Source organism: Vidua macroura, chromosome 6 (assembly GCF_024509145.1).
Source record: "Vidua macroura isolate BioBank_ID:100142 chromosome 6, ASM2450914v1, whole genome shotgun sequence".
NCBI classification, from domain to species: domain Eukaryota; kingdom Metazoa; phylum Chordata; class Aves; order Passeriformes; family Viduidae; genus Vidua; species Vidua macroura.
Window position 1 is genome coordinate 8,381,133 of NC_071576.1, and position 27,125 is coordinate 8,408,257.

A 27,125-nucleotide genomic window follows, 5' to 3' on the forward strand; every position below is an offset into this window, starting at 1 on the left:
TGGTCTGTGATTTAATGCAAATTTTGATACAATGAAGGGAGGCCTTGGCATCTAATTTACTACTGGGATTAGCATAGTTAAATCATTCATGTTGTACATAGCACTTGATCCTGATTTTGCTTTGTTGCCATTAAATTCAGCCTCATTTCTTACTCTAAACCTGGAATTTTAATTGACTTTTGTTGTACTTAAGAACACCATGGCTTCTGAACTTGAAATAATTAAAAATTATTTTTCAGATTCAAGAAGAAAATAAAAAACATTCTACAGACAAATCAAAGAAGAGTCATCCACAGGTCAGTTTAAAAGCACTCCGTAGTTTTAGGTATGAGCCTTGTAAATAGTAAAGTTTGTTAAAACACAGAGACATGAATGGGTGGACAGAAGGAAGGACAAATGGGCAAAGAAGCACTTTGGACTTGTTTTGACCAGGAACTTCATGAATGGCTGAGTTGTAGCACAGGCAGGAACATTTATTTGTCCTATTTGTGGTTCTTCCATAATTCTTTTTATAATTCTTTCTTTAGCCTTCTCTAATTTGAGTGCAGTACAGCATTAGCTCTTATTCTGACTTTTCTGGCCCATAGATTTTAATTTGAGTGGTTAACAACTTCACAGAAAATACAACCCTTCAGCCCTAAAAGTTTCCATATATTTCACATTTTAAAATTATAACCTATTTTCCTTATGACTCTGATTCAACATAACCCCAACACACGTGCTTAATTGTAATTCAGAACAGAATCAAACCCACACTAAGTATATTCTATATTTTGGATAATCTTTCTTGAGCTATTGAAAATATACCTGAGGAGACTAAATTTGTTATTGTAGAACAACTTAGAACCCTTTAATACAAATGAATAAAAATGATAAATTCACATCTTTTTCCATCTCTAGGAGACAATGGAAGTGACCCTGAAAACAGAAGTGGAAGCTGGAGCTAGTGGTTTTAGTGTGAAAGGTGGAGGAAATGAAGGAATATTTATTAAAAAAGTACTTAAGGAATCTCCTGCTTCAAAAATATTTAGTCTTAGAGAAGGTACAGTCTGTTTTTTTATTTTGTTATGATTTTATTCTGTTTCTTTAAATAATGAGATTTGTAGCTGTGTGATCTGTCATCTCTTTAGGTATCAGAAATAGTAGATTTCAAACCAACTATTGTTATCTGTGAGCTCAACCTGTTCATATTAATAATTTCTAAGATCACTTGCTTGAACAATAATGAAATGTGATTTTTTTGTATACTGTAAAAAAATCCGTTTTCACTGGAACAGTGGAGAAGACATATAGAAAGTAGTATATACAAAACTAAAATGGAAGAAAAAACCTATAAGAAAAGACAAAGTAATTAAAATTATGCGTTATTCCGCTTGCAGGTGATCAGCTTCTAAGTGCTACAATATTTTTTGATAATATCAAATATGAAGATGCACTCAAGATTCTCCAATATTCCGAGCCATACAGAGTCCAATTCAGCCTCAAAAGAAAAATTGCCGTGCAAGAAGATCTAGAACACTCTACAGCCCAGCACAAAAGGGAAAAGATAGGCCAGGTAGATATCCAATTAGTTTACAAGGTTTGAGTAACATACTATAGTAATGTGCTGTGTGGAAATAGATCATAAAACACACGCTTGTGTCTTCTTAAGACTTACACATGTGTTTAAATTTACTAGCATGAATATTCATAATTTTAAAAAATCCCAAACAATATTTGCAGCTTTTTAAATATCTTGAGTGAGACTACAGATTTTATATAAATCCACAATCTTGTTTTAGGGTGTGAAAATACTCTTTTAGGGAGTCAGCATTTTTTAGTTGTTAATTGTCCACTGATGGAACAGACTTGGGTAATCTCTGTAATACTTATAATAAGTATGTTCAAAAATGTAAAATATCAGTAAAAATTTTTATCCAAAACTCCTCTGTAAGATTTTTCTATTAAAAAAAATCTGTGTCTAACCACTGATATTTTGATAGACCTATGATCTCTGAATAGGCTTCCATCAACTTAAAGATTATATTTTCTTAATATATTTTTTCAAATGTATATAATATATATTTATAGGAACATATATACATATATAGATACATATAGAAACCTCTACTGTAATGTTTTGCAAGGAATTAAAATCTTCAGAAATCCATATATTACAGTCAATTTTTTAATGTAATTTCTGCCTGACATTGCATATTTTTGTAATCTTCAGGATTTTTTTATATAACAAGTAGATACTAGTAATAAAAAGAACATTTTTCTACATGTTTTATGGTATGTTTTTTATTTTCTGTTTCACTTATATTTAGGTTACTTCTAATCTTCTGATTACTGTTTGTTCTTTTAGGAAAAAGAATTCAGTGAGGGCATTCCTGAAGAAACACTGCATGTTTCAGGAAAAGCCATTTCAGAAGAAGACAGGGAAACATTAATTGTAAGCCAAAGGGTAGGAAGAAGTAAGAGACCTAAAAAAGATAGATTATCATGGCCAAAATTTCAGTCAATCAAAAACAAAAAGATATTGAGGCACAGAAGATCTCATAGTACATCAGATGCATATGAGCCTGCTGTGCAGGATATTTCCCCTACAAGCACAGACACAGAGTCTCAATTTCCACAAGAGGTCCATACCAAAGAGAAAAAAGGAAGCCAAAGGAAACTGAAGTTCCCTAGCATTGGATTCAGAATGCACAGGTCCAGACCAGAACCACAAGAAAAGCAAAAAAAAGAAATAAAAACGACACTGATCTCTGAAAAAGAAAAAATATATAAAGATGATATAAGCCTGGAAAATCCCGAAATCTTAACTGTTGAATATACCACATCTCCTGCTTATGAAATGAAAACAGGGGAGGGACATGAAACTTTAACAAAAGACTTAAAAGAGATGAAAAATGGTATTCCATCTCATGTAAAACAATGCCCTGAAGTTGAAATAAGCATTAAAAAAGAAAAAGATAAGGAAGCAACATCAAAATTTAGTGTACCTGAAGTACCAGACATAACAACAGAGATATCAAAGCCCAGTTTAGAAACAGCTGATCTGAAAGTAAGCCCAACTGAAAAATCACCACAAGCCTCATCAAAATCCCGAAAAAAGAAACAGAAGGGAACAGCAGATAAAAAAGATGGAGAAAGTGGAATTAACATAGACTTGGTAGGTCACAGTACTAAAGGATATGTACAGGTAAAAGGCCTAGAAATTGGCACTGCTAAAGCAGAATTACAGACATCTGACACACTGGAAACAGGAGAAAAACAAGCAGAACAAGACACACAAATACTAAACATTCAGAAAATAAATTATGGAATTTCAGTGCCCAAAAAAAAAGAGACAGACACTGACACTACCAAACAGGGAAGTGATGTTCCACATTCAGTACCAGAAAAAACAGCTGATATGACTTTAGAGGACAGCAGGAATTTCAATGTGAAAACTCTTATGCCAGATGCAGAATCAGATGTGTCTACTTCGAAAATACAAATGCCATCATTCAAAGTGGTCAAAGAACCTAAAACTGACATGAAAATGCCAAGAGAAGAAAGCAGAGAGGACACAAAAGATAGTGTAAAAAAGGAAAGGATGGAGGATAATGGCATGCCTACAAATGACAAAGCCTTAAACATAGAAATTGGAATGAAGAGAGGAGAAAAAGATATAGACGGGAAAGAAAGCAAATTCAGACTGCCAAAGTTAAAATTCCCTACATTTACCTGGTCAACAACTAAGGAAGAAACAGCCCAACCTGAAGCACAGATAAGTGAAAAGGAAGCAAAAGTGCAAACACTAGAAAATGCCGAAGGACTTCAGGTAAGTGGACCACCAGGAGAAATTCGGACTCCAAGTGCTGATATGCATATAGGAATATCCATAGGAAAAAGACTTGATAATAATATAAAGCAAAATCCCGAAGGCCAGTTCCCGAGTCCGAAAGAATCAACTATAAAATCTTCGCCACTGGAAACTAAAACTGAAGACATAAAGAAACAAATATGGATTTCAAAAAGAGATATTGAAATAGAGACGAAGGAATTCAATAAAATATCAAAAGATGAAATTTCAGAAATTACACCATCTCACATCAAAGCTCCCAAGGTGGACATCAGCCTGCCCTCCGTCGACGTCACCCTTCCACAGGCCGGCCTCGACCTGCAGGCGCCCGAGGCCACCCTTAGTCTTGAAGGAGAAGCCAAGGTCCCAGAGAAGGAGGCCGGCAAGACCAGGGACGGCAAGTTCAAGATGCCCAAGTTCGGCATGCCTTCCTTTGGCTGGTCCAGCAGCAAAGAGGCCAAGGGCACAGTGGCCGCAGAGGTGGACGTCAGTCTCCAGGAGCCTCAAGTGACGGTGCCTTCTGGGGCCACGGAAGTGGAAGTGAGCCTACCCGCAGCCGATATCCAAGCGCCCAGCGTGGAGGTGACCGTCGAGACGGCCCCAGCTGCAGCAGAGGGTGAGAAAGGCCGATTCAAGATGCCCGACGTCAAGATGCCCAGCGTCAAGCTGCCCAAAGTCAAAGCTCCGCAGGCGCAGGTCAGCCTGCCCAAGGCCGAGGTGTCGCTGCCCAAAGGCCAGGAGGGCGAAGTCGTCCTGCAGGGGCCCGAGGCCGAAGCCAGCCTGGAGGTGGCCGCTGGCAAAGCTGAGGGCGGCGGCATGAAAATACACATGCCCAAAGTCAAGGTGCCCAGCGTGGTCTTCTCTAAGCCCACCGTCAAGTCTCCCAAACTGGATGCGGACGTCAGCCTCCCACAGGCGGAGCTCAAGGCCGCTGACGCCGACATCACCATCACGGCCCCCGACGTCACGCTGCCCTCCGTCGAAGGCTCCCTCGAGATCCAGGCGCCTGACGCAGACCTCAAAGCGCCCTCCGCCGAGGGCAAGCTCGAGCTGGAAGGCTCGGGTCTGAAAGGCAAGCTCAAGATGCCCAAGTTTGACAAGCCCAAATTCACAGTGTCCTCCCCCAAGGCCGTGGCGCCCACAGCCGAGGTCAGTTTGCCCAGCGCAGAGGTCGACCTCCCCTCCACCACCGTGACGGCCGCAGGGGAGGGCACCGGCTGGAAGCTGGAGAAGCCCTCCCTCAAGATGCCCAAAGCTGACGTCAAAGCTCCCAAGGTGGACATCAGCCTGCCCTCCGTCGACGTCACCCTTCCACAGGCCGGCCTCGACCTGCAGGCGCCCGAGGCCACCCTTAGCCTTGAAGGAGAAGCCAAGGTCCCAGAGAAGGAGGCCGGCAAGACCAAGGACGGCAAGTTCAAGATGCCCAAGTTCGGCATGCCTTCCTTTGGCTGGTCCAGCAGCAAAGAGGCCAAGGGCACAGTGGCCGCAGAGGTGGACGTCAGTCTCCAGGAGCCTCAAGTGACGGTGCCTTCTGGGGCCACGGAAGTGGAAGTGAGCCTACCCGCAGCCGATATCCAAGCGCCCAGCGTGGAGGTGACCGTCGAGACGGCCCCAGCTGCAGCAGAGGGTGAGAAAGGCCGATTCAAGATGCCCGACGTCAAGATGCCCAGCGTCAAGCTGCCCAAAGTCAAAGCTCCGCAGGCGCAGGTCAGCCTGCCCAAGGCCGAGGTGTCGCTGCCCAAAGGCCAGGAGGGCGAAGTCGTCCTGCAGGGGCCCGAGGCCGAAGCCAGCCTGGAGGTGGCCGCTGGCAAAGCTGAGGGCGGCGGCATGAAAATACACATGCCCAAAGTCAAGGTGCCCAGCGTGGTCTTCTCTAAGCCCACCGTCAAGTCTCCCAAACTGGATGCGGACGTCAGCCTCCCACAGGCGGAGCTCAAGGCCGCTGACGCCGACATCACCATCACGGCCCCCGACGTCACGCTGCCCTCCGTCGAAGGCTCCCTCGAGATCCAGGCGCCTGACGCAGACCTCAAAGCGCCCTCCGACGAGGGCAAGCTCGAGCTGGAAGGCTCGGGTCTGAAAGGCAAGCTCAAGATGCCCAAGTTTGACAAGCCCAAATTCACAGTGTCCTCCCCCAAGGCCGTGGCGCCCACAGCCGAGGTCAGTTTGCCCAGCGCAGAGGTCGACCTCCCCTCCACCACCGTGACGGCCGCAGGGGAGGGCACCGGCTGGAAGCTGGAGAAGCCCTCCCTCAAGATGCCCAAAGCTGACGTCAAAGCTCCCAAGGTGGACATCAGCCTGCCCTCCGTCGACGTCACCCTTCCACAGGCCGGCCTCGACCTGCAGGCGCCCGAGGCCACCCTTAGCCTTGAAGGAGAAGCCAAGGTCCCAGAGAAGGAGGCCGGCAAGACCAAGGACGGCAAGTTCAAGATGCCCAAGTTCGGCATGCCTTCCTTTGGCTGGTCCAGCAGCAAAGAGGCCAAGGGCACAGTGGCCGCAGAGGTGGACGTCAGTCTCCAGGAGCCTCAAGTGACGGTGCCTTCTGGGGCCACGGAAGTGGAAGTGAGCCTACCCGCAGCCGATATCCAAGCGCCCAGCGTGGAGGTGACCGTCGAGACGGCCCCAGCTGCAGCAGAGGGTGAGAAAGGCCGATTCAAGATGCCCGACGTCAAGATGCCCAGCGTCAAGCTGCCCAAAGTCAAAGCTCCGCAGGCGCAGGTCAGCCTGCCCAAGGCCGAGGTGTCGCTGCCCAAAGGCCAGGAGGGCGAAGTCGTCCTGCAGGGGCCCGAGGCCGAAGCCAGCCTGGAGGTGGCCGCTGGCAAAGCTGAGGGCGGCGGCATGAAAATACACATGCCCAAAGTCAAGGTGCCCAGCGTGGTCTTCTCTAAGCCCACCGTCAAGTCTCCCAAACTGGATGCGGACGTCAGCCTCCCACAGGCGGAGCTCAAGGCCGCTGACGCCGACATCACCATCACGGCCCCCGACGTCACGCTGCCCTCCGTCGAAGGCTCCCTCGAGATCCAGGCGCCTGACGCAGACCTCAAAGCGCCCTCCGACGAGGGCAAGCTCGAGCTGGAAGGCTCGGGTCTGAAAGGCAAGCTCAAGATGCCCAAGTTTGACAAGCCCAAATTCACAGTGTCCTCCCCCAAGGCCGTGGCGCCCACAGCCGAGGTCAGTTTGCCCAGCGCAGAGGTCGACCTCCCCTCCACCACCGTGACGGCCGCAGGGGAGGGCACCGGCTGGAAGCTGGAGAAGCCCTCCCTCAAGATGCCCAAAGCTGACGTCAAAGCTCCCAAGGTGGACATCAGCCTGCCCTCCGTCGACGTCACCCTTCCACAGGCCGGCCTCGACCTGCAGGCGCCCGAGGCCACCCTTAGCCTTGAAGGAGAAGCCAAGGTCCCAGAGAAGGAGGCCGGCAAGACCAAGGACGGCAAGTTCAAGATGCCCAAGTTCGGCATGCCTTCCTTTGGCTGGTCCAGCAGCAAAGAGGCCAAGGGCACAGTGGCCGCAGAGGTGGACGTCAGTCTCCAGGAGCCTCAAGTGACGGTGCCTTCTGGGGCCACGGAAGTGGAAGTGAGCCTACCCGCAGCCGATATCCAAGCGCCCAGCGTGGAGGTGACCGTCGAGACGGCCCCAGCTGCAGCAGAGGGTGAGAAAGGCCGATTCAAGATGCCCGACGTCAAGATGCCCAGCGTCAAGCTGCCCAAAGTCAAAGCTCCGCAGGCGCAGGTCAGCCTGCCCAAGGCCGAGGTGTCGCTGCCCAAAGGCCAGGAGGGCGAAGTCGCCCTGCAGGGGCCCGAGGCCGAAGCCAGCCTGGAGGTGGCCGCTGGCAAAGCTGAGGGCGGCGGCATGAAAATACACATGCCCAAAGTCAAGGTGCCCAGCGTGGTCTTCTCTAAGCCCACCGTCAAGTCTCCCAAACTGGATGCGGACGTCAGCCTCCCACAGGCGGAGCTCAAGGCCGCTGACGCCGACATCACCATCACGGCCCCCGACGTCACGCTGCCCTCCGTCGAAGGCTCCCTCGAGATCCAGGCGCCTGACGCAGACCTCAAAGCGCCCTCCGCCGAGGGCAAGCTCGAGCTGGAAGGCTCGGGTCTGAAAGGCAAGCTCAAGATGCCCAAGTTTGACAAGCCCAAATTCACAGTGTCCTCCCCCAAGGCCGTGGCGCCCACAGCCGAGGTCAGTTTGCCCAGCGCAGAGGTCGACCTCCCCTCCACCACCGTGACGGCCGCAGGGGAGGGCACCGGCTGGAAGCTGGAGAAGCCCTCCCTCAAGATGCCCAAAGCTGACGTCAAAGCTCCCAAGGTGGACATCAGCCTGCCCTCCGTCGACGTCACCCTTCCACAGGCCGGCCTCGACCTGCAGGCGCCCGAGGCCACCCTTAGCCTTGAAGGAGAAGCCAAGGTCCCAGAGAAGGAGGCCGGCAAGACCAAGGACGGCAAGTTCAAGATGCCCAAGTTCGGCATGCCTTCCTTTGGCTGGTCCAGCAGCAAAGAGGCCAAGGGCACAGTGGCCGCAGAGGTGGACGTCAGTCTCCAGGAGCCTCAAGTGACGGTGCCTTCTGGGGCCACGGAAGTGGAAGTGAGCCTACCCGCAGCCGATATCCAAGCGCCCAGCGTGGAGGTGACCGTCGAGACGGCCCCAGCTGCAGCAGAGGGTGAGAAAGGCCGATTCAAGATGCCCGACGTCAAGATGCCCAGCGTCAAGCTGCCCAAAGTCAAAGCTCCGCAGGCGCAGGTCAGCCTGCCCAAGGCCGAGGTGTCGCTGCCCAAAGGCCAGGAGGGCGAAGTCGTCCTGCAGGGGCCCGAGGCCGAAGCCAGCCTGGAGGTGGCCGCTGGCAAAGCTGAGGGCGGCGGCATGAAAATACACATGCCCAAAGTCAAGGTGCCCAGCGTGGTCTTCTCTAAGCCCACCGTCAAGTCTCCCAAACTGGATGCGGACGTCAGCCTCCCACAGGCGGAGCTCAAGGCCGCTGACGCCGACATCACCATCACGGCCCCCGACGTCACGCTGCCCTCCGTCGAAGGCTCCCTCGAGATCCAGGCGCCTGACGCAGACCTCAAAGCGCCCTCCGCCGAGGGCAAGCTCGAGCTGGAAGGCTCGGGTCTGAAAGGCAAGCTCAAGATGCCCAAGTTTGACAAGCCCAAATTCACAGTGTCCTCCCCCAAGGCCGTGGCGCCCACAGCCGAGGTCAGTTTGCCCAGCGCAGAGGTCGACCTCCCCTCCACCACCGTGACGGCCGCAGGGGAGGGCACCGGCTGGAAGCTGGAGAAGCCCTCCCTCAAGATGCCCAAAGCTGACGTCAAAGCTCCCAAGGTGGACATCAGCCTGCCCTCCGTCGACGTCACCCTTCCACAGGCCGGCCTCGACCTGCAGGCGCCCGAGGCCACCCTTAGCCTTGAAGGAGAAGCCAAGGTCCCAGAGAAGGAGGCCGGCAAGACCAAGGACGGCAAGTTCAAGATGCCCAAGTTCGGCATGCCTTCCTTTGGCTGGTCCAGCAGCAAAGAGGCCAAGGGCACAGTGGCCGCAGAGGTGGACGTCAGTCTCCAGGAGCCTCAAGTGACGGTGCCTTCTGGGGCCACGGAAGTGGAAGTGAGCCTACCCGCAGCCGATATCCAAGCGCCCAGCGTGGAGGTGACCGTCGAGACGGCCCCAGCTGCAGCAGAGGGTGAGAAAGGCCGATTCAAGATGCCCGACGTCAAGATGCCCAGCGTCAAGCTGCCCAAAGTCAAAGCTCCGCAGGCGCAGGTCAGCCTGCCCAAGGCCGAGGTGTCGCTGCCCAAAGGCCAGGAGGGCGAAGTCGTCCTGCAGGGGCCCGAGGCCGAAGCCAGCCTGGAGGTGGCCGCTGGCAAAGCTGAGGGCGGCGGCATGAAAATACACATGCCCAAAGTCAAGGTGCCCAGCGTGGTCTTCTCTAAGCCCACCGTCAAGTCTCCCAAACTGGATGCGGACGTCAGCCTCCCACAGGCGGAGCTCAAGGCCGCTGACGCCGACATCACCATCACGGCCCCCGACGTCACGCTGCCCTCCGTCGAAGGCTCCCTCGAGATCCAGGCGCCTGACGCAGACCTCAAAGCGCCCTCCGACGAGGGCAAGCTCGAGCTGGAAGGCTCGGGTCTGAAAGGCAAGCTCAAGATGCCCAAGTTTGACAAGCCCAAATTCACAGTGTCCTCCCCCAAGGCCGTGGCGCCCACAGCCGAGGTCAGTTTGCCCAGCGCAGAGGTCGACCTCCCCTCCACCACCGTGACGGCCGCAGGGGAGGGCACCGGCTGGAAGCTGGAGAAGCCCTCCCTCAAGATGCCCAAAGCTGACGTCAAAGCTCCCAAGGTGGACATCAGCCTGCCCTCCGTCGACGTCACCCTTCCACAGGCCGGCCTCGACCTGCAGGCGCCCGAGGCCACCCTTAGCCTTGAAGGAGAAGCCAAGGTCCCAGAGAAGGAGGCCGGCAAGACCAAGGACGGCAAGTTCAAGATGCCCAAGTTCGGCATGCCTTCCTTTGGCTGGTCCAGCAGCAAAGAGGCCAAGGGCACAGTGGCCGCAGAGGTGGACGTCAGTCTCCAGGAGCCTCAAGTGACGGTGCCTTCTGGGGCCACGGAAGTGGAAGTGAGCCTACCCGCAGCCGATATCCAAGCGCCCAGCGTGGAGGTGACCGTCGAGACGGCCCCAGCTGCAGCAGAGGGTGAGAAAGGCCGATTCAAGATGCCCGACGTCAAGATGCCCAGCGTCAAGCTGCCCAAAGTCAAAGCTCCGCAGGCGCAGGTCAGCCTGCCCAAGGCCGAGGTGTCGCTGCCCAAAGGCCAGGAGGGCGAAGTCGTCCTGCAGGGGCCCGAGGCCGAAGCCAGCCTGGAGGTGGCCGCTGGCAAAGCTGAGGGCGGCGGCATGAAAATACACATGCCCAAAGTCAAGGTGCCCAGCGTGGTCTTCTCTAAGCCCACCGTCAAGTCTCCCAAACTGGATGCGGACGTCAGCCTCCCACAGGCGGAGCTCAAGGCCGCTGACGCCGACATCACCATCACGGCCCCCGACGTCACGCTGCCCTCCGTCGAAGGCTCCCTCGAGATCCAGGCGCCTGACGCAGACCTCAAAGCGCCCTCCGACGAGGGCAAGCTCGAGCTGGAAGGCTCGGGTCTGAAAGGCAAGCTCAAGATGCCCAAGTTTGACAAGCCCAAATTCACAGTGTCCTCCCCCAAGGCCGTGGCGCCCACAGCCGAGGTCAGTTTGCCCAGCGCAGAGGTCGACCTCCCCTCCACCACCGTGACGGCCGCAGGGGAGGGCACCGGCTGGAAGCTGGAGAAGCCCTCCCTCAAGATGCCCAAAGCTGACGTCAAAGCTCCCAAGGTGGACATCAGCCTGCCCTCCGTCGACGTCACCCTTCCACAGGCCGGCCTCGACCTGCAGGCGCCCGAGGCCACCCTTAGCCTTGAAGGAGAAGCCAAGGTCCCAGAGAAGGAGGCCGGCAAGACCAAGGACGGCAAGTTCAAGATGCCCAAGTTCGGCATGCCTTCCTTTGGCTGGTCCAGCAGCAAAGAGGCCAAGGGCACAGTGGCCGCAGAGGTGGACGTCAGTCTCCAGGAGCCTCAAGTGACGGTGCCTTCTGGGGCCACGGAAGTGGAAGTGAGCCTACCCGCAGCCGATATCCAAGCGCCCAGCGTGGAGGTGACCGTCGAGACGGCCCCAGCTGCAGCAGAGGGTGAGAAAGGCCGATTCAAGATGCCCGACGTCAAGATGCCCAGCGTCAAGCTGCCCAAAGTCAAAGCTCCGCAGGCGCAGGTCAGCCTGCCCAAGGCCGAGGTGTCGCTGCCCAAAGGCCAGGAGGGCGAAGTCGTCCTGCAGGGGCCCGAGGCCGAAGCCAGCCTGGAGGTGGCCGCTGGCAAAGCTGAGGGCGGCGGCATGAAAATACACATGCCCAAAGTCAAGGTGCCCAGCGTGGTCTTCTCTAAGCCCACCGTCAAGTCTCCCAAACTGGATGCGGACGTCAGCCTCCCACAGGCGGAGCTCAAGGCCGCTGACGCCGACATCACCATCACGGCCCCCGACGTCACGCTGCCCTCCGTCGAAGGCTCCCTCGAGATCCAGGCGCCTGACGCAGACCTCAAAGCGCCCTCCGCCGAGGGCAAGCTCGAGCTGGAAGGCTCGGGTCTGAAAGGCAAGCTCAAGATGCCCAAGTTTGACAAGCCCAAATTCACAGTGTCCTCCCCCAAGGCCGTGGCGCCCACAGCCGAGGTCAGTTTGCCCAGCGCAGAGGTCGACCTCCCCTCCACCACCGTGACGGCCGCAGGGGAGGGCACCGGCTGGAAGCTGGAGAAGCCCTCCCTCAAGATGCCCAAAGCTGACGTCAAAGCTCCCAAGGTGGACATCAGCCTGCCCTCCGTCGACGTCACCCTTCCACAGGCCGGCCTCGACCTGCAGGCGCCCGAGGCCACCCTTAGCCTTGAAGGAGAAGCCAAGGTCCCAGAGAAGGAGGCCGGCAAGACCAAGGACGGCAAGTTCAAGATGCCCAAGTTCGGCATGCCTTCCTTTGGCTGGTCCAGCAGCAAAGAGGCCAAGGGCACAGTGGCCGCAGAGGTGGACGTCAGTCTCCAGGAGCCTCAAGTGACGGTGCCTTCTGGGGCCACGGAAGTGGAAGTGAGCCTACCCGCAGCCGATATCCAAGCGCCCAGCGTGGAGGTGACCGTCGAGACGGCCCCAGCTGCAGCAGAGGGTGAGAAAGGCCGATTCAAGATGCCCGACGTCAAGATGCCCAGCGTCAAGCTGCCCAAAGTCAAAGCTCCGCAGGCGCAGGTCAGCCTGCCCAAGGCCGAGGTGTCGCTGCCCAAAGGCCAGGAGGGCGAAGTCGTCCTGCAGGGGCCCGAGGCCGAAGCCAGCCTGGAGGTGGCCGCTGGCAAAGCTGAGGGCGGCGGCATGAAAATACACATGCCCAAAGTCAAGGTGCCCAGCGTGGTCTTCTCTAAGCCCACCGTCAAGTCTCCCAAACTGGATGCGGACGTCAGCCTCCCACAGGCGGAGCTCAAGGCCGCTGACGCCGACATCACCATCACGGCCCCCGACGTCACGCTGCCCTCCGTCGAAGGCTCCCTCGAGATCCAGGCGCCTGACGCAGACCTCAAAGCGCCCTCCGACGAGGGCAAGCTCGAGCTGGAAGGCTCGGGTCTGAAAGGCAAGCTCAAGATGCCCAAGTTTGACAAGCCCAAATTCACAGTGTCCTCCCCCAAGGCCGTGGCGCCCACAGCCGAGGTCAGTTTGCCCAGCGCAGAGGTCGACCTCCCCTCCACCACCGTGACGGCCGCAGGGGAGGGCACCGGCTGGAAGCTGGAGAAGCCCTCCCTCAAGATGCCCAAAGCTGACGTCAAAGCTCCCAAGGTGGACATCAGCCTGCCCTCCGTCGACGTCACCCTTCCACAGGCCGGCCTCGACCTGCAGGCGCCCGAGGCCACCCTTAGCCTTGAAGGAGAAGCCAAGGTCCCAGAGAAGGAGGCCGGCAAGACCAAGGACGGCAAGTTCAAGATGCCCAAGTTCGGCATGCCTTCCTTTGGCTGGTCCAGCAGCAAAGAGGCCAAGGGCACAGTGGCCGCAGAGGTGGACGTCAGTCTCCAGGAGCCTCAAGTGACGGTGCCTTCTGGGGCCACGGAAGTGGAAGTGAGCCTACCCGCAGCCGATATCCAAGCGCCCAGCGTGGAGGTGACCGTCGAGACGGCCCCAGCTGCAGCAGAGGGTGAGAAAGGCCGATTCAAGATGCCCGACGTCAAGATGCCCAGCGTCAAGCTGCCCAAAGTCAAAGCTCCGCAGGCGCAGGTCAGCCTGCCCAAGGCCGAGGTGTCGCTGCCCAAAGGCCAGGAGGGCGAAGTCGTCCTGCAGGGGCCCGAGGCCGAAGCCAGCCTGGAGGTGGCCGCTGGCAAAGCTGAGGGCGGCGGCATGAAAATACACATGCCCAAAGTCAAGGTGCCCAGCGTGGTCTTCTCTAAGCCCACCGTCAAGTCTCCCAAACTGGATGCGGACGTCAGCCTCCCACAGGCGGAGCTCAAGGCCGCTGACGCCGACATCACCATCACGGCCCCCGACGTCACGCTGCCCTCCGTCGAAGGCTCCCTCGAGATCCAGGCGCCTGACGCAGACCTCAAAGCGCCCTCCGCCGAGGGCAAGCTCGAGCTGGAAGGCTCGGGTCTGAAAGGCAAGCTCAAGATGCCCAAGTTTGACAAGCCCAAATTCACAGTGTCCTCCCCCAAGGCCGTGGCGCCCACAGCCGAGGTCAGTTTGCCCAGCGCAGAGGTCGACCTCCCCTCCACCACCGTGACGGCCGCAGGGGAGGGCACCGGCTGGAAGCTGGAGAAGCCCTCCCTCAAGATGCCCAAAGCTGACGTCAAAGCTCCCAAGGTGGACATCAGCCTGCCCTCCGTCGACGTCACCCTTCCACAGGCCGGCCTCGACCTGCAGGCGCCCGAGGCCACCCTTAGCCTTGAAGGAGAAGCCAAGGTCCCAGAGAAGGAGGCCGGCAAGACCAAGGACGGCAAGTTCAAGATGCCCAAGTTCGGCATGCCTTCCTTTGGCTGGTCCAGCAGCAAAGAGGCCAAGGGCACAGTGGCCGCAGAGGTGGACGTCAGTCTCCAGGAGCCTCAAGTGACGGTGCCTTCTGGGGCCACGGAAGTGGAAGTGAGCCTACCCGCAGCCGATATCCAAGCGCCCAGCGTGGAGGTGACCGTCGAGACGGCCCCAGCTGCAGCAGAGGGTGAGAAAGGCCGATTCAAGATGCCCGACGTCAAGATGCCCAGCGTCAAGCTGCCCAAAGTCAAAGCTCCGCAGGCGCAGGTCAGCCTGCCCAAGGCCGAGGTGTCGCTGCCCAAAGGCCAGGAGGGCGAAGTCGTCCTGCAGGGGCCCGAGGCCGAAGCCAGCCTGGAGGTGGCCGCTGGCAAAGCTGAGGGCGGCGGCATGAAAATACACATGCCCAAAGTCAAGGTGCCCAGCGTGGTCTTCTCTAAGCCCACCGTCAAGTCTCCCAAACTGGATGCGGACGTCAGCCTCCCACAGGCGGAGCTCAAGGCCGCTGACGCCGACATCACCATCACGGCCCCCGACGTCACGCTGCCCTCCGTCGAAGGCTCCCTCGAGATCCAGGCGCCTGACGCAGACCTCAAAGCGCCCTCCGCCGAGGGCAAGCTCGAGCTGGAAGGCTCGGGTCTGAAAGGCAAGCTCAAGATGCCCAAGTTTGACAAGCCCAAATTCACAGTGTCCTCCCCCAAGGCCGTGGCGCCCACAGCCGAGGTCAGTTTGCCCAGCGCAGAGGTCGACCTCCCCTCCACCACCGTGACGGCCGCAGGGGAGGGCACCGGCTGGAAGCTGGAGAAGCCCTCCCTCAAGATGCCCAAAGCTGACGTCAAAGCTCCCAAGGTGGACATCAGCCTGCCCTCCGTCGACGTCACCCTTCCACAGGCCGGCCTCGACCTGCAGGCGCCCGAGGCCACCCTTAGCCTTGAAGGAGAAGCCAAGGTCCCAGAGAAGGAGGCCGGCAAGACCAAGGACGGCAAGTTCAAGATGCCCAAGTTCGGCATGCCTTCCTTTGGCTGGTCCAGCAGCAAAGAGGCCAAGGGCACAGTGGCCGCAGAGGTGGACGTCAGTCTCCAGGAGCCTCAAGTGACGGTGCCTTCTGGGGCCACGGAAGTGGAAGTGAGCCTACCCGCAGCCGATATCCAAGCGCCCAGCGTGGAGGTGACCGTCGAGACGGCCCCAGCTGCAGCAGAGGGTGAGAAAGGCCGATTCAAGATGCCCGACGTCAAGATGCCCAGCGTCAAGCTGCCCAAAGTCAAAGCTCCGCAGGCGCAGGTCAGCCTGCCCAAGGCCGAGGTGTCGCTGCCCAAAGGCCAGGAGGGCGAAGTCGTCCTGCAGGGGCCCGAGGCCGAAGCCAGCCTGGAGGTGGCCGCTGGCAAAGCTGAGGGCGGCGGCATGAAAATACACATGCCCAAAGTCAAGGTGCCCAGCGTGGTCTTCTCTAAGCCCACCGTCAAGTCTCCCAAACTGGATGCGGACGTCAGCCTCCCACAGGCGGAGCTCAAGGCCGCTGACGCCGACATCACCATCACGGCCCCCGACGTCACGCTGCCCTCCGTCGAAGGCTCCCTCGAGATCCAGGCGCCTGACACAGACCTCAAAGCGCCCTCCGCCGAGGGCAAGCTCGAGCTGGAAGGCTCGGGTCTGAAAGGCAAGCTCAAGATGCCCAAGTTTGACAAGCCCAAATTCACAGTGTCCTCCCCCAAGGCCGTGGCGCCCACAGCCGAGGTCAGTTTGCCCAGCGCAGAGGTCGACCTCCCCTCCACCACCGTGACGGCCGCAGGGGAGGGCACCGGCTGGAAGCTGGAGAAGCCCTCCCTCAAGATGCCCAAAGCTGACGTCAAAGCTCCCAAGGTGGACATCAGCCTGCCCTCCGTCGACGTCACCCTTCCACAGGCCGGCCTCGACCTGCAGGCGCCCGAGGCCACCCTTAGCCTTGAAGGAGAAGCCAAGGTCCCAGAGAAGGAGGCCGGCAAGACCAAGGACGGCAAGTTCAAGATGCCCAAGTTCGGCATGCCTTCCTTTGGCTGGTCCAGCAGCAAAGAGGCCAAGGGCACAGTGGCCGCAGAGGTGGACGTCAGTCTCCAGGAGCCTCAAGTGACGGTGCCTTCTGGGGCCACGGAAGTGGAAGTGAGCCTACCCGCAGCCGATATCCAAGCGCCCAGCGTGGAGGTGACCGTCGAGACGGCCCCAGCTGCAGCAGAGGGTGAGAAAGGCCGATTCAAGATGCCCGACGTCAAGATGCCCAGCGTCAAGCTGCCCAAAGTCAAAGCTCCGCAGGCGCAGGTCAGCCTGCCCAAGGCCGAGGTGTCGCTGCCCAAAGGCCAGGAGGGCGAAGTCGTCCTGCAGGGGCCCGAGGCCGAAGCCAGCCTGGAGGTGGCCGCTGGCAAAGCTGAGGGCGGCGGCATGAAAATACACATGCCCAAAGTCAAGGTGCCCAGCGTGGTCTTCTCTAAGCCCACCGTCAAGTCTCCCAAACTGGATGCGGACGTCAGCCTCCCACAGGCGGAGCTCAAGGCCGCTGACGCCGACATCACCATCACGGCCCCCGACGTCACGCTGCCCTCCGTCGAAGGCTCCCTCGAGATCCAGGCGCCTGACACAGACCTCAAAGCGCCCTCCGCCGAGGGCAAGCTCGAGCTGGAAGGCTCGGGTCTGAAAGGCAAGCTCAAGATGCCCAAGTTTGACAAGCCCAAATTCACAGTGTCCTCCCCCAAGGCCGTGGCGCCCACAGCCGAGGTCAGTTTGCCCAGCGCAGAGGTCGACCTCCCCTCCACCACCGTGACGGCCGCAGGGGAGGGCACCGGCTGGAAGCTGGAGAAGCCCTCCCTCAAGATGCCCAAAGCTGACGTCAAAGCTCCCAAGGTGGACATCAGCCTGCCCTCCGTCGACGTCACCCTTCCACAGGCCGGCCTCGACCTGCAGGCGCCCGAGGCCACCCTTAGCCTTGAAGGAGAAGCCAAGGTCCCAGAGAAGGAGGCCGGCAAGACCAAGGACGGCAAGTTCAAGATGCCCAAGTTCGGCATGCCTTCCTTTGGCTGGTCCAGCAGCAAAGAGGCCAAGGGCACAGTGGCCGCAGAGGTGGACGTCAGTCTCCAGGAGCCTCAAGTGACGGTGCCTTCTGGGGCCACGGAAGTGGAAGTGAGCCTACCCGCAGCCGATATCCAAGCGCCCAGCGTGGAGGTGACCGTCGAGACGGCCCCAGCTGCAGCAGAGGGTGAGAAAGGCCGATTCAAGATGCCCGACGTCAAGATGCCCAGCGTCAAGCTGCCCAAAGTCAAAGCTCCGCAGGCGCAGGTCAGCCTGCCCAAGGCCGAGGTGTCGCTGCCCAAAGGCCAGGAGGGCGAAGTCGCCCTGCAGGGGCCCGAGGCCGAAGCCAGCCTGGAGGTGGCCGCTGGCAAAGCTGAGGGCGGCGGCATGAAAATACACATGCCCAAAGTCAAGGTGCCCAGCGTGGTCTTCTCTAAGCCCACCGTCAAGTCTCCCAAACTGGATGCGGACGTCAGCCTCCCACAGGCGGAGCTCAAGGCCGCTGACGCCGACATCACCATCACGGCCCCCGACGTCACGCTGCCCTCCGTCGAAGGCTCCCTCGAGATCCAGGCGCCTGACACAGACCTCAAAGCGCCCTCCGCCGAGGGCAAGCTCGAGCTGGAAGGCTCGGGTCTGAAAGGCAAGCTCAAGATGCCCAAGTTTGACAAGCCCAAATTCACAGTGTCCTCCCCCAAGGCCGTGGCGCCCACAGCCGAGGTCAGTTTGCCCAGCGCAGAGGTCGACCTCCCCTCCACCACCGTGACGGCCGCAGGGGAGGGCACCGGCTGGAAGCTGGAGAAGCCCTCCCTCAAGATGCCCAAAGCTGACGTCAAAGCTCCCAAGGTGGACATCAGCCTGCCCTCCGTCGACGTCACCCTTCCACAGGCCGGCCTCGACCTGCAGGCGCCCGAGGCCACCCTTAGCCTTGAAGGAGAAGCCAAGGTCCCAGAGAAGGAGGCCGGCAAGACCAAGGACGGCAAGTTCAAGATGCCCAAGTTCGGCATGCCTTCCTTTGGCTGGTCCAGCAGCAAAGAGGCCAAGGGCACAGTGGCCGCAGAGGTGGACGTCAGTCTCCAGGAGCCTCAAGTGACGGTGCCTTCTGGGGCCACGGAAGTGGAAGTGAGCCTACCCGCAGCCAATATCCAAGCGCCCAGCGTGGAGGTGACCGTCGAGACGGCCCCAGCTGCAGCAGAGGGTGAGAAAGGCCGATTCAAGATGCCCGACGTCAAGATGCCCAGCGTCAAGCTGCCCAAAGTCAAAGCTCCGCAGGCGCAGGTCAGCCTGCCCAAGGCCGAGGTGTCGCTGCCCAAAGGCCAGGAGGGCGAAGTCGCCCTGCAGGGGCCCGAGGCCGAAGCCAGCCTGGAGGTGGCCGCTGGCAAAGCTGAGGGCGGCGGCATGAAAATACACATGCCCAAAGTCAAGGTGCCCAGCGTGGTCTTCTCTAAGCCCACCGTCAAGTCTCCCAAACTGGATGCGGACGTCAGCCTCCCACAGGCGGAGCTCAAGGCCGCTGACGCCGACATCACCATCACGGCCCCCGACGTCACGCTGCCCTCCGTCGAAGGCTCCCTCGAGATCCAGGCGCCTGACACAGACCTCAAAGCGCCCTCTGCCGAGGGCAAGCTCAAGCTGGAAGGCTCGGGTCTGAAAGGCAAGCTCAAGATGCCCAAGTTTGACAAGCCCAAATTCACAGTGTCCTCCCCCAAGGCCGTGGCGCCCACAGCCGAGGTCAGTTTGCCCAGCGCAGAGGTCGACCTCCCCTCCTCCACCGTGACGGCCGCAGGGGAGGGCACCGGCTGGAAGCTGGAGAAGCCCTCCCTCAAGATGCCCAAAGCTGACGTCAAAGCTCCCAAGGTGGACATCAGCCTGCCCTCCGTCGACGTCACCCTTCCACAGGCCGGCCTCGACCTGCAGGCGCCCGAGGCCACCCTTAGCCTTGAAGGAGAAGCCAAGGTCCCAGAGAAGGAGGCCGGCAAGACCAAGGACGGCAAGTTCAAGATGCCCAAGTTTGGCATGCCTTCCTTTGGCTGGTCCAGCAGCAAAGAGGCCAAGGGCACAGTGGCCGCGGAGGTGGACGTCAGTCTCCAGGAGCCTCAAGTGACAGTGCCGTCAGGAATGGCTGATGTGGACATGACATTTTCTGACTCTGAGATCCAAGCACCCAGTTTTGACGTTTCCCTAGATCCTTCTGTTTGTAAAGAGGTGGATGTTGGTAAATCTAAAACTTCTCTATTTAGAATGCCCAAAATTTCTCTTTCTAAAAGTTTCAAACCTCATGCACAAAGCCAGTCTGGATCTGATGTTGCTGTTTCAGAAACTCTTTGTTATTCTTTAACAGAGGAAACTTCTGATCCTTCTCAGAGTGTTGAACCTAAACTTTTTCCTGACATTAAGGGAGAGAGTGTCTCTAAAAGTACCAAATTCAGAATTCCTAGCATTGGTTTTTCTAAATCTGAAGTGACTTCATCTAAAATTGATCTGGAGTCCTCATTACAAAAGGGGGATATTACTCTTACTAAATACCAAATTAATTCCCCAGAATCAAAAATAGCAACTCTTGCTGATGAAAATCTTTCAGATTTTGAAATTTTATGTGATGATGGTTCTGAGGAGCAAGGAGGTATTAAGCTAGAGGGCAAAACCACTTCTGCTGAAATATCTTTGTTTGACACAGAGGTCACAGTTAAAATTCCTAAATTCCGAAAACCAAAATTCAGAATTCAAGCTAAGGAAAAAGCATTTGAAAGTGACATTGGTTCCGGCATGGAATCTGAAATTTCCAAGGGGAGGATAACATCTGATATGACTGATCCTGATATTGAAAAATCAGCTCAAATCTCTGATGCCCAACTTGGTTTAAAGTTGCATAAGCCTTCACTTGAAGTTGTTCTGGATGCACCAACAATGGATCCAAATCTCTCATCCATGGAGGTTACCTTGCCGAACTTAGAAGCAGAAATCCATGGCCCAGTTTTAGAGTGCAAGGCAGAACAGGAAGTTGTTACAGGAGAGAAGGGTACTGAGGAGAAAGAAAACAAATTTAAATCATCAAAATTCAAACTGCCTTCATTTAGGTGGTCACCAAAGAAAGAAGCTATTGCTCCTTCTCATGTTGAGGAACATCTGGAAGGACCCACTTTGTCTACCTTATCTGGAGACATGGGATCTGAATTAACTTTTCCTACTCCTGAGAATCAATACCTTAATGAAGAAGTTGATACAACAGAAAAAGATGGTGAAAAGGCCAAAACCAAGAAGTCCCAATTTACCATGCCAAAGATCTCATTCCCTAAAATTAAGGGTCAGAAAGTACAGGTCTCTCTGCCTGTACTGGAAACTGATATTTCTGGACCCAAACAAGAAATAGAAGGTGTTTCTGTTCAGAAATCTGAGAAAGGAAGTAGTGGAGAAGGGGCAGGACTGGGCATAGAAGTGCCTAAAGTTACAGTCCCAACTTTGGAATTTTCCAAACCAGAACCCAAAGCTCCCAAAATAGAGATGGATATTAGCATGCCTACAGGTGAGGTCAAAGTTCCTACCTGTGAAGGAGATGAGCTGACACTGAAATCAGCTGCTGCTAATGCCAGCCTCTCCACCTCAGATATTAAGATGATACCTGAAGGTTCACTTGAGGTGAAGAGTCCTGACATAACTGTTGAAGGAACATCAAGTGAAATTGCTGTGTGTGATGTAGACATAAAAGCTGAAGGTTCTGAAGGAAAAACAAAAATGTCTAAGTTCCAAATGCCAAAGGTAGGAATTACACTTTCTAAAGGAAAAGGGTCAGAAAAGGATGTTGGCCAATCCAAACCAGAAGTAAAGGTTCCCCAACTAAAAGCAACAGTAGAAATATCTGACATAGCTGTTGAAGCACCCGACTTGAAGGTGGAATGTGGCATAGAAACAGGGACTTACAGTCCTGAAGCCAAAATTACCAAAACTGACAGTAAGACATCAGAGGCTGATGTTCACCTCCCATCAGCTGACATTCCTATTCCAAAAACAGACAGTGATATTCAAGATTCAGATGCAGCAGTAAAGATCAAGGGGGAAATAAAGCAAGATGGAGATGGAGAAGAGAAAGAAGGACATTTCAAAATGCCCAAATTCAAACTTCCATCCTTCAGTTGGTCACCAAAGAAGGAAGCAAGTGTTAAATCTGATTCTGGAGCAAATTTGGAAGACCAAAAACTTGCTGTCATGTCAAGCAGAATAGACACAGAAGTGAAAGGTACTACAACTGATGATCAAGGTAGTGGGCCAGACCTTGATCTGGAAATATCTGCAGGAAAAGTTGAACAAAAAAGCCCCATTAAAAAGCCTCAATTTGTCATGCCTAAAATTTCACTCTCCAAGATCAAGGTTCCAAAATCTCAGTCTCAGTCACCAAAAGTTGAAGCTGATGCTACTCTTCCTAAAAGTGAAATAGAGGGTGATGATTCAATTAAGATACCTGATATAGAAAAAAGTCATCCTGAAGGGACTAAAGAAGGGGCACAAATCACCATAAAACTGGCTGACACTACGGTCCACACTCTGGAGTTTTCCAGAGTAGAAACTGAAGCCTCTAACACTGAAATAACAGTCAGCTCAGCAAAGACTGATGCTTCTTTGACTCCCTCAGAGGGGAGTTTTCAACAGGTTGACTTAAAAATAAGTTCTACCAATGAAGGTAACATTCAAAAAACAGGTACTAAGCTCCCCAAAGGAGAAGCTTCAGTTGATTTGAAGAGCCCTGATATGTTAACAGGAAACTCATCAGTTGTGGATGGAAGAAAAGTGAAATTGGAAGGTCCTGAAGGGAAGATTAAAATGCCCAAATTCCAGAAGACAAAGTTTGGAATCTCCCGCACAAAAGGGAAAGTCCCAGAGACAGAGATCAGCTCTCCAAAAATAGAAACGGAGCCACCCCAACTAAGAACAACAAATGAAATTGCTGACATTGCTGTGGGAGTTCCAGCATCAGAACTTACATCTGATATGTCAGATCCTGGAGTAGTTGATGGTAAGATAAAAACACCCCAAGCTCTGACGGGTGGCATTGAAGATGCAAAGGTAGACATAAGCACCCAGTCAGTGCCTAAACCAAAAACAGAGAGAGTTACTGAGAGTCTTGGGGAGAAGGAAATCAAATTAAAAGAACATGAAATAAAAGCTGAAGAAGTTCAGACTGAAGAACACCAGGGATGGTTTAAAATGCCAAAATTCAGAATACCTGCATTTGGCAGGTCATCCTTAAAGGAAAAAAAAAGTGATGCTGATATTGAAAGAAGTATGGAAAAAGCTCAGGCAACTACTCCTTCTGCTAAAGTACAAACTGAAACAAGCGTCCCTGAAAATACCTTCTCATTACCACATGCAGTTGCTGAAATTACTATTGGAAAAGAAGGGATTCAAAAATTAGGAGATTCTGTGAAGAGTTCTAATGTTAGCTTGCCAAAGATTGAAGGAGATATTTCATTATCCACAGAAAGAACAGATAGTAGAGTTAGTATTCAAAAAACTGAAACTTACGCAGATGTAGTTAAGCGCAGTGCTGAAGGACATACTTCAGAAATCACAGTGTCTGCAGCAGAATTGTCTAAATCATACCCAAGTTCAGAAACTGACAAGGACGAGAGTTCAACAAATAGGTTTCCTACATGTACTCTGACATTTCCAGAGCATAAAGGCAAATCACAGGATATAAATGTCCAAAAGGTAGAAAGTTCCATGAAATTAGAGACATCAGAGGTAGAATGCAAACCATCATCAGCTGAAATTACTCTGGATGCAACACAGAAGAAAATAGATGTTAGTCTTCCAAAGGAAGAGCTAGATTCTCAAAATAAAGAGGCAGCAATTAAAAAAGGAAAGATAAAGGGTGAGGTGAAAATCATAGGAAAAGACAGTGAAGAAAGTCAATTAAAAAGGACTATGTGTGAATGGTCTACAACAGAAGAATTGGAAGATGGTACTTACGTTACTGCTAAACTGGAAGATCTAAAGGTAGAAGTTCCAACAGTGAAGACGGATGTTAAAATTACTGGAGTAGATCCTGAAATGAAATTTCGAGTGAAAAGTGTTGAAAAGGATGTGTCTGCAGGAGTGGAAGTGCAAGTAGAAGACAGAGCAGAAATAAGTAGAATTAAAGCATACAAGTTTAAGATCCCAAGATTTGGAATGTTGCATTCTGAAACCAAGGGGTTTGAAGATGATACCAATTTGCCAAAGTCAGAAGCTGATTCAGCACCTAAAAGTGAAAGAGGCACAGCAGAAATGCAGTTACAAAAACCAGAAGGATGGATTGGCCTGAAAAGTCCAGCTCTAGATCATATAGAAGCATCTGCCAGAATAACAGGGGAAACAGTGGACCAAACACAAGGTGTCCCAGAAGTAAGTGTAAGAATTCCCAAACTAAAAATACCAAGATTCACTTTCAGAACTCCCCCAATTGAAGCTGATGTTTTACTGTCAAAAGTTGTAACAGATCCAAAGGGATCTAGTACTGACATTGAAATAGTGCAACTGCCAGCAAGCTCTGCTATCCCTGAAGAAACACCAGGAGCTGTAGAGGGGGGTATTCAAAAAGCAAAAAGCAAAATTTTAACACTGACTGAACCTGACATAAAAACAGCACAAATGACAGCTACCATTGAGTCCTCCCTTTCAAGTCCAGGGCAAGACATTCATTGGTCTTATATAGAGGGCCAAGAAGTAAGTGAAAAAGTAGAAACTGAACGTGTTGCTATTGAGCGGTGTGAGATTTACACTACTGAAATACTGAAAGAATCAGAGATTCTGTCATCAGAGGTCAAAACTGCTACTTTGGGATTCTCATTGCTCAAGGCCAAGTTGCCTGAATCACACAGTGATTTAGACATGCTGGTCCAGCAGCCATCTCCAACAGGAGATGCATCAGTGAGAAAACCTACAGGTGGTGGTGAAAGCTTTGGAGTAGCAGCGCAGAGAACTGGCAGTTCTGAGCTTAAACTATCTGACAAACCACACTGTGAGTCTGAAGAATCTAGAGGAAAAGTAAGTTTGTCAAAGTTAAAAACATCTGCTGCTGAAGTAAAGGGTCCCAGTAAACTTGAAGAGAGTTTTCCTGATAAATCACCAGAGGGAGTAACTGCAGCTCCTCTCTCTGAAGATGAAGATGTAGTTGAAGCAGTGGAAGGTGAAGAAAAAGACATAACCAATGAGAAAGAAAAGACTGATAGTAAAAGGTCTCCTGGAAGATTTAAGTTTTGGCTTCCAAGTATTGGCTTTTCAGCTTCTGGGGAAGAAGCAAGCACAGATGCAAAAGCAGAAATAAAAAAATCAGTTCCAGAAGATGTGAAACCTGTTGACACATCAGATGATTCCTCTAAGCAGAGTGAAAAAACTGGATGGTTTAGATTTCCCAAGCTTGGTTTCACATCTCCCTCCAAAAAGGCTAAGTCTGTTGACAAAGAAGAGGTGGGTCATAAAGAGGGGAGACTCTCAGATGAAGATAGCCCAACAGATAAGCCAGATGTGTTTTTTGATGCACGAGAAACCTTATCACCTAAAGAAATAGGAGAGGGTGAAAAAGCTGAAACTGACAGGGCCTCATCTATCGTGACATCTTCAGCAAGAACTGAACTAATATTGTTGGAGGAAGAAAAAGACAGTAAATCTAATATTGTTGGAGATACAACCAAATGAAGGTTGTATTTTCTCAATTCTCAATGAAAACAAAATCATCCACGGAAGAGAATGTTTTCCTAATTTTCTGCTAACAAAATTAAAACCCAAGGTTGGTATTCATGAAAACACTTGAACAGAATTTACTGCATTCAGATTTTCAAGTACATGGATGTACTAGATTGTACACTAATAAAAAGAATTATTTCTTCATATCTACCCCAAGGGCAGCAATTATGACAGGTGCAGATGAGCCCATAGTTTGAGGAAAGTCTGAGTATATACCAGAACCATGAAAGTAAATCATTGACAGGCTCAACAGTACCAAAAGAATTGTTAAAGAGGCTTCTCAAAACCCACCAGTTATATTTAGATTACAGATTATTTCCAGAATGGGTTCTAAACAAGTATTATGAGAACTATACTTACCTGTTTAGATTTTGGAACTTTCTGATCCACTTTTGCTTTGTTATTAAAATGTTTTTTCTTTATTTCAGCTAAGGTAGTATGTATAGTCCACAAACATTTTAAAATATAAAATAAAAATTAAATATTAGTGTAGAGAGACTACGCTTTGCCTCTTCCTCTCTTCTCATTTTTTATTATTGTGGTGGGTCATATTTAGCCTTACGATAATTAAAAAAAAAACCAAAAAACAAAAACAGCAAAACCAACAGAATAATTTCAAGACCAAAAAACATGTAACTAAATCATGTTTGTAAGATACCAGAATAAAACATGCTTACAAAGAATATTATTCAAATGTGGATAAATAAATTTTAATGTATATACTTATGGGATACTTAAATGCTTCGAATGATCTGCCACACTGGTGGAATTGCTTCAGAGATTTTCTGGGAAAGGAGGTGTATATAATTATTTGCTCCTCTGTTTATATTAATGCTTCTCTCAAGTGCACAATGAAAACCAGAGTGCATATGTGACAGCCTTCACATGTACCATTAAAACACTGTCTGTATTCTTAATTCACAATAAACTCACTGTATGAATAATAACTTGAGTAGTGTGAGTTACTGGCATTTCTGATTAGGAAAATCCCAGGTTAAATTTGCAAAAGTTTGCATGTACTTCACTGTCTGCTGAGGTGGATGCTTAATGACAGCGCAGGTCCTTAACGTAAGGGTAATGGAGACTTTTCACTCATTACAATCCCAAGTTGAATCATAGAATATGTTGATTTGGAAGGAACCTGTTAGGATCCTTGAATCTCACTCCTGGCCCTGCATAGGACACCCCAAGACTCCCACCACGTGCTTGACAACATTGTCCAAAGGCTTCTTGAACTCTGTCAGGCTTGGGGTTGTGACCACTGCCCTGGGGAGTCTGTCCCAGTGCTCAAATACCCTTTGGGTGAAAAATCTTTTCCTAACATCTATCCTAAGCTCCTCATGACTCAGCTCCAGCCATTTCCTCAGGTCCTGTCACTGGCCATGAGAGTGAAGAGATAGCAGCTGCCCCTCTGCTTCCCCTCTTGGGCATTTGAAGGCCACACTGAGCTCTCCCCTCAGTCTCCTCCAGGCTGGACAGACCAAGCAACTTCAGCCACTCCTCATACAGCTTTCCCTCCAGACCCTTCATCATCCCTGTGGCCTCCTAATACCTTTTTTTTTTATTGTGGCACCCAAAACTGCTCACAGGACTCCAGGCAAGGCTATGCCAGTGCAGAGCAGAGCAGGACACTCCCCTCAAATGCAAAAACATTTTCCTGGGAGACTTTACTCACTAGTTCCCTAAACAACCTGAAGTCAGCTCTCCCCCTGTCCAGAGTTGAAGTTTTGCTGTCCCTTTTCCTCCTGTCAACAGAGATTTTAAACTCAATTTCTTTGTGGCCTCTTCGGCCAAGACGGCTGCAATCACCACTTCACTCATGAGGTCCTCTCTCCAGAATGACAAGTGCAGACATGCTTCTTTATGGTAGTTTTCTCTTCCCATATTTCTCCATATTCTACTTAGTACAGGAAAGCAGACACAGCAAAACACTTAGGAAATGGGTTGTAAGTGAAGTGCACTTGGCTGTCTAACCATCTGTAGATTAAGATGTTCTTCATCT

At 52.6% G+C, this 27,125-nt stretch overlaps 1 protein-coding gene across 1 annotated transcript; it reads left to right on the forward strand.

The window, feature by feature from the left end:
- Positions 1-246: 246 nt before the first annotated feature.
- On the forward strand, positions 247-26,070 carry AHNAK2 (AHNAK nucleoprotein 2). The gene is made up of 4 exons (XM_053979845.1): positions 247-296; positions 901-1,042; positions 1,380-1,555; positions 2,348-26,070. Exons 2-4 carry the CDS (start codon positions 907-909, stop codon positions 25,073-25,075), a joined length of 23,040 nt encoding a protein of 7,679 aa, XP_053835820.1. The 5' UTR covers positions 247-296; positions 901-906; the 3' UTR covers positions 25,076-26,070.
- Positions 26,071-27,125: the final 1,055 nt, after the last annotated feature.

Coding starts and splice junctions, on each gene's coding strand:
- AHNAK2 (XM_053979845.1), top strand. CDS start 907: ATGGAAGTGACCCTGAAAACAGAAGTGGAAGCTGGAGCTAGTGGTTTT. Junction 1,043..1,379: donor AATATTTAGTCTTAGAGAAG/GTACAGTCTGTT, acceptor TTCCGCTTGCAG/GTGATCAGCTTCTAAGTGCT. Junction 1,556..2,347: donor AAAGGGAAAAGATAGGCCAG/GTAGATATCCAA, acceptor TTGTTCTTTTAG/GAAAAAGAATTCAGTGAGGG.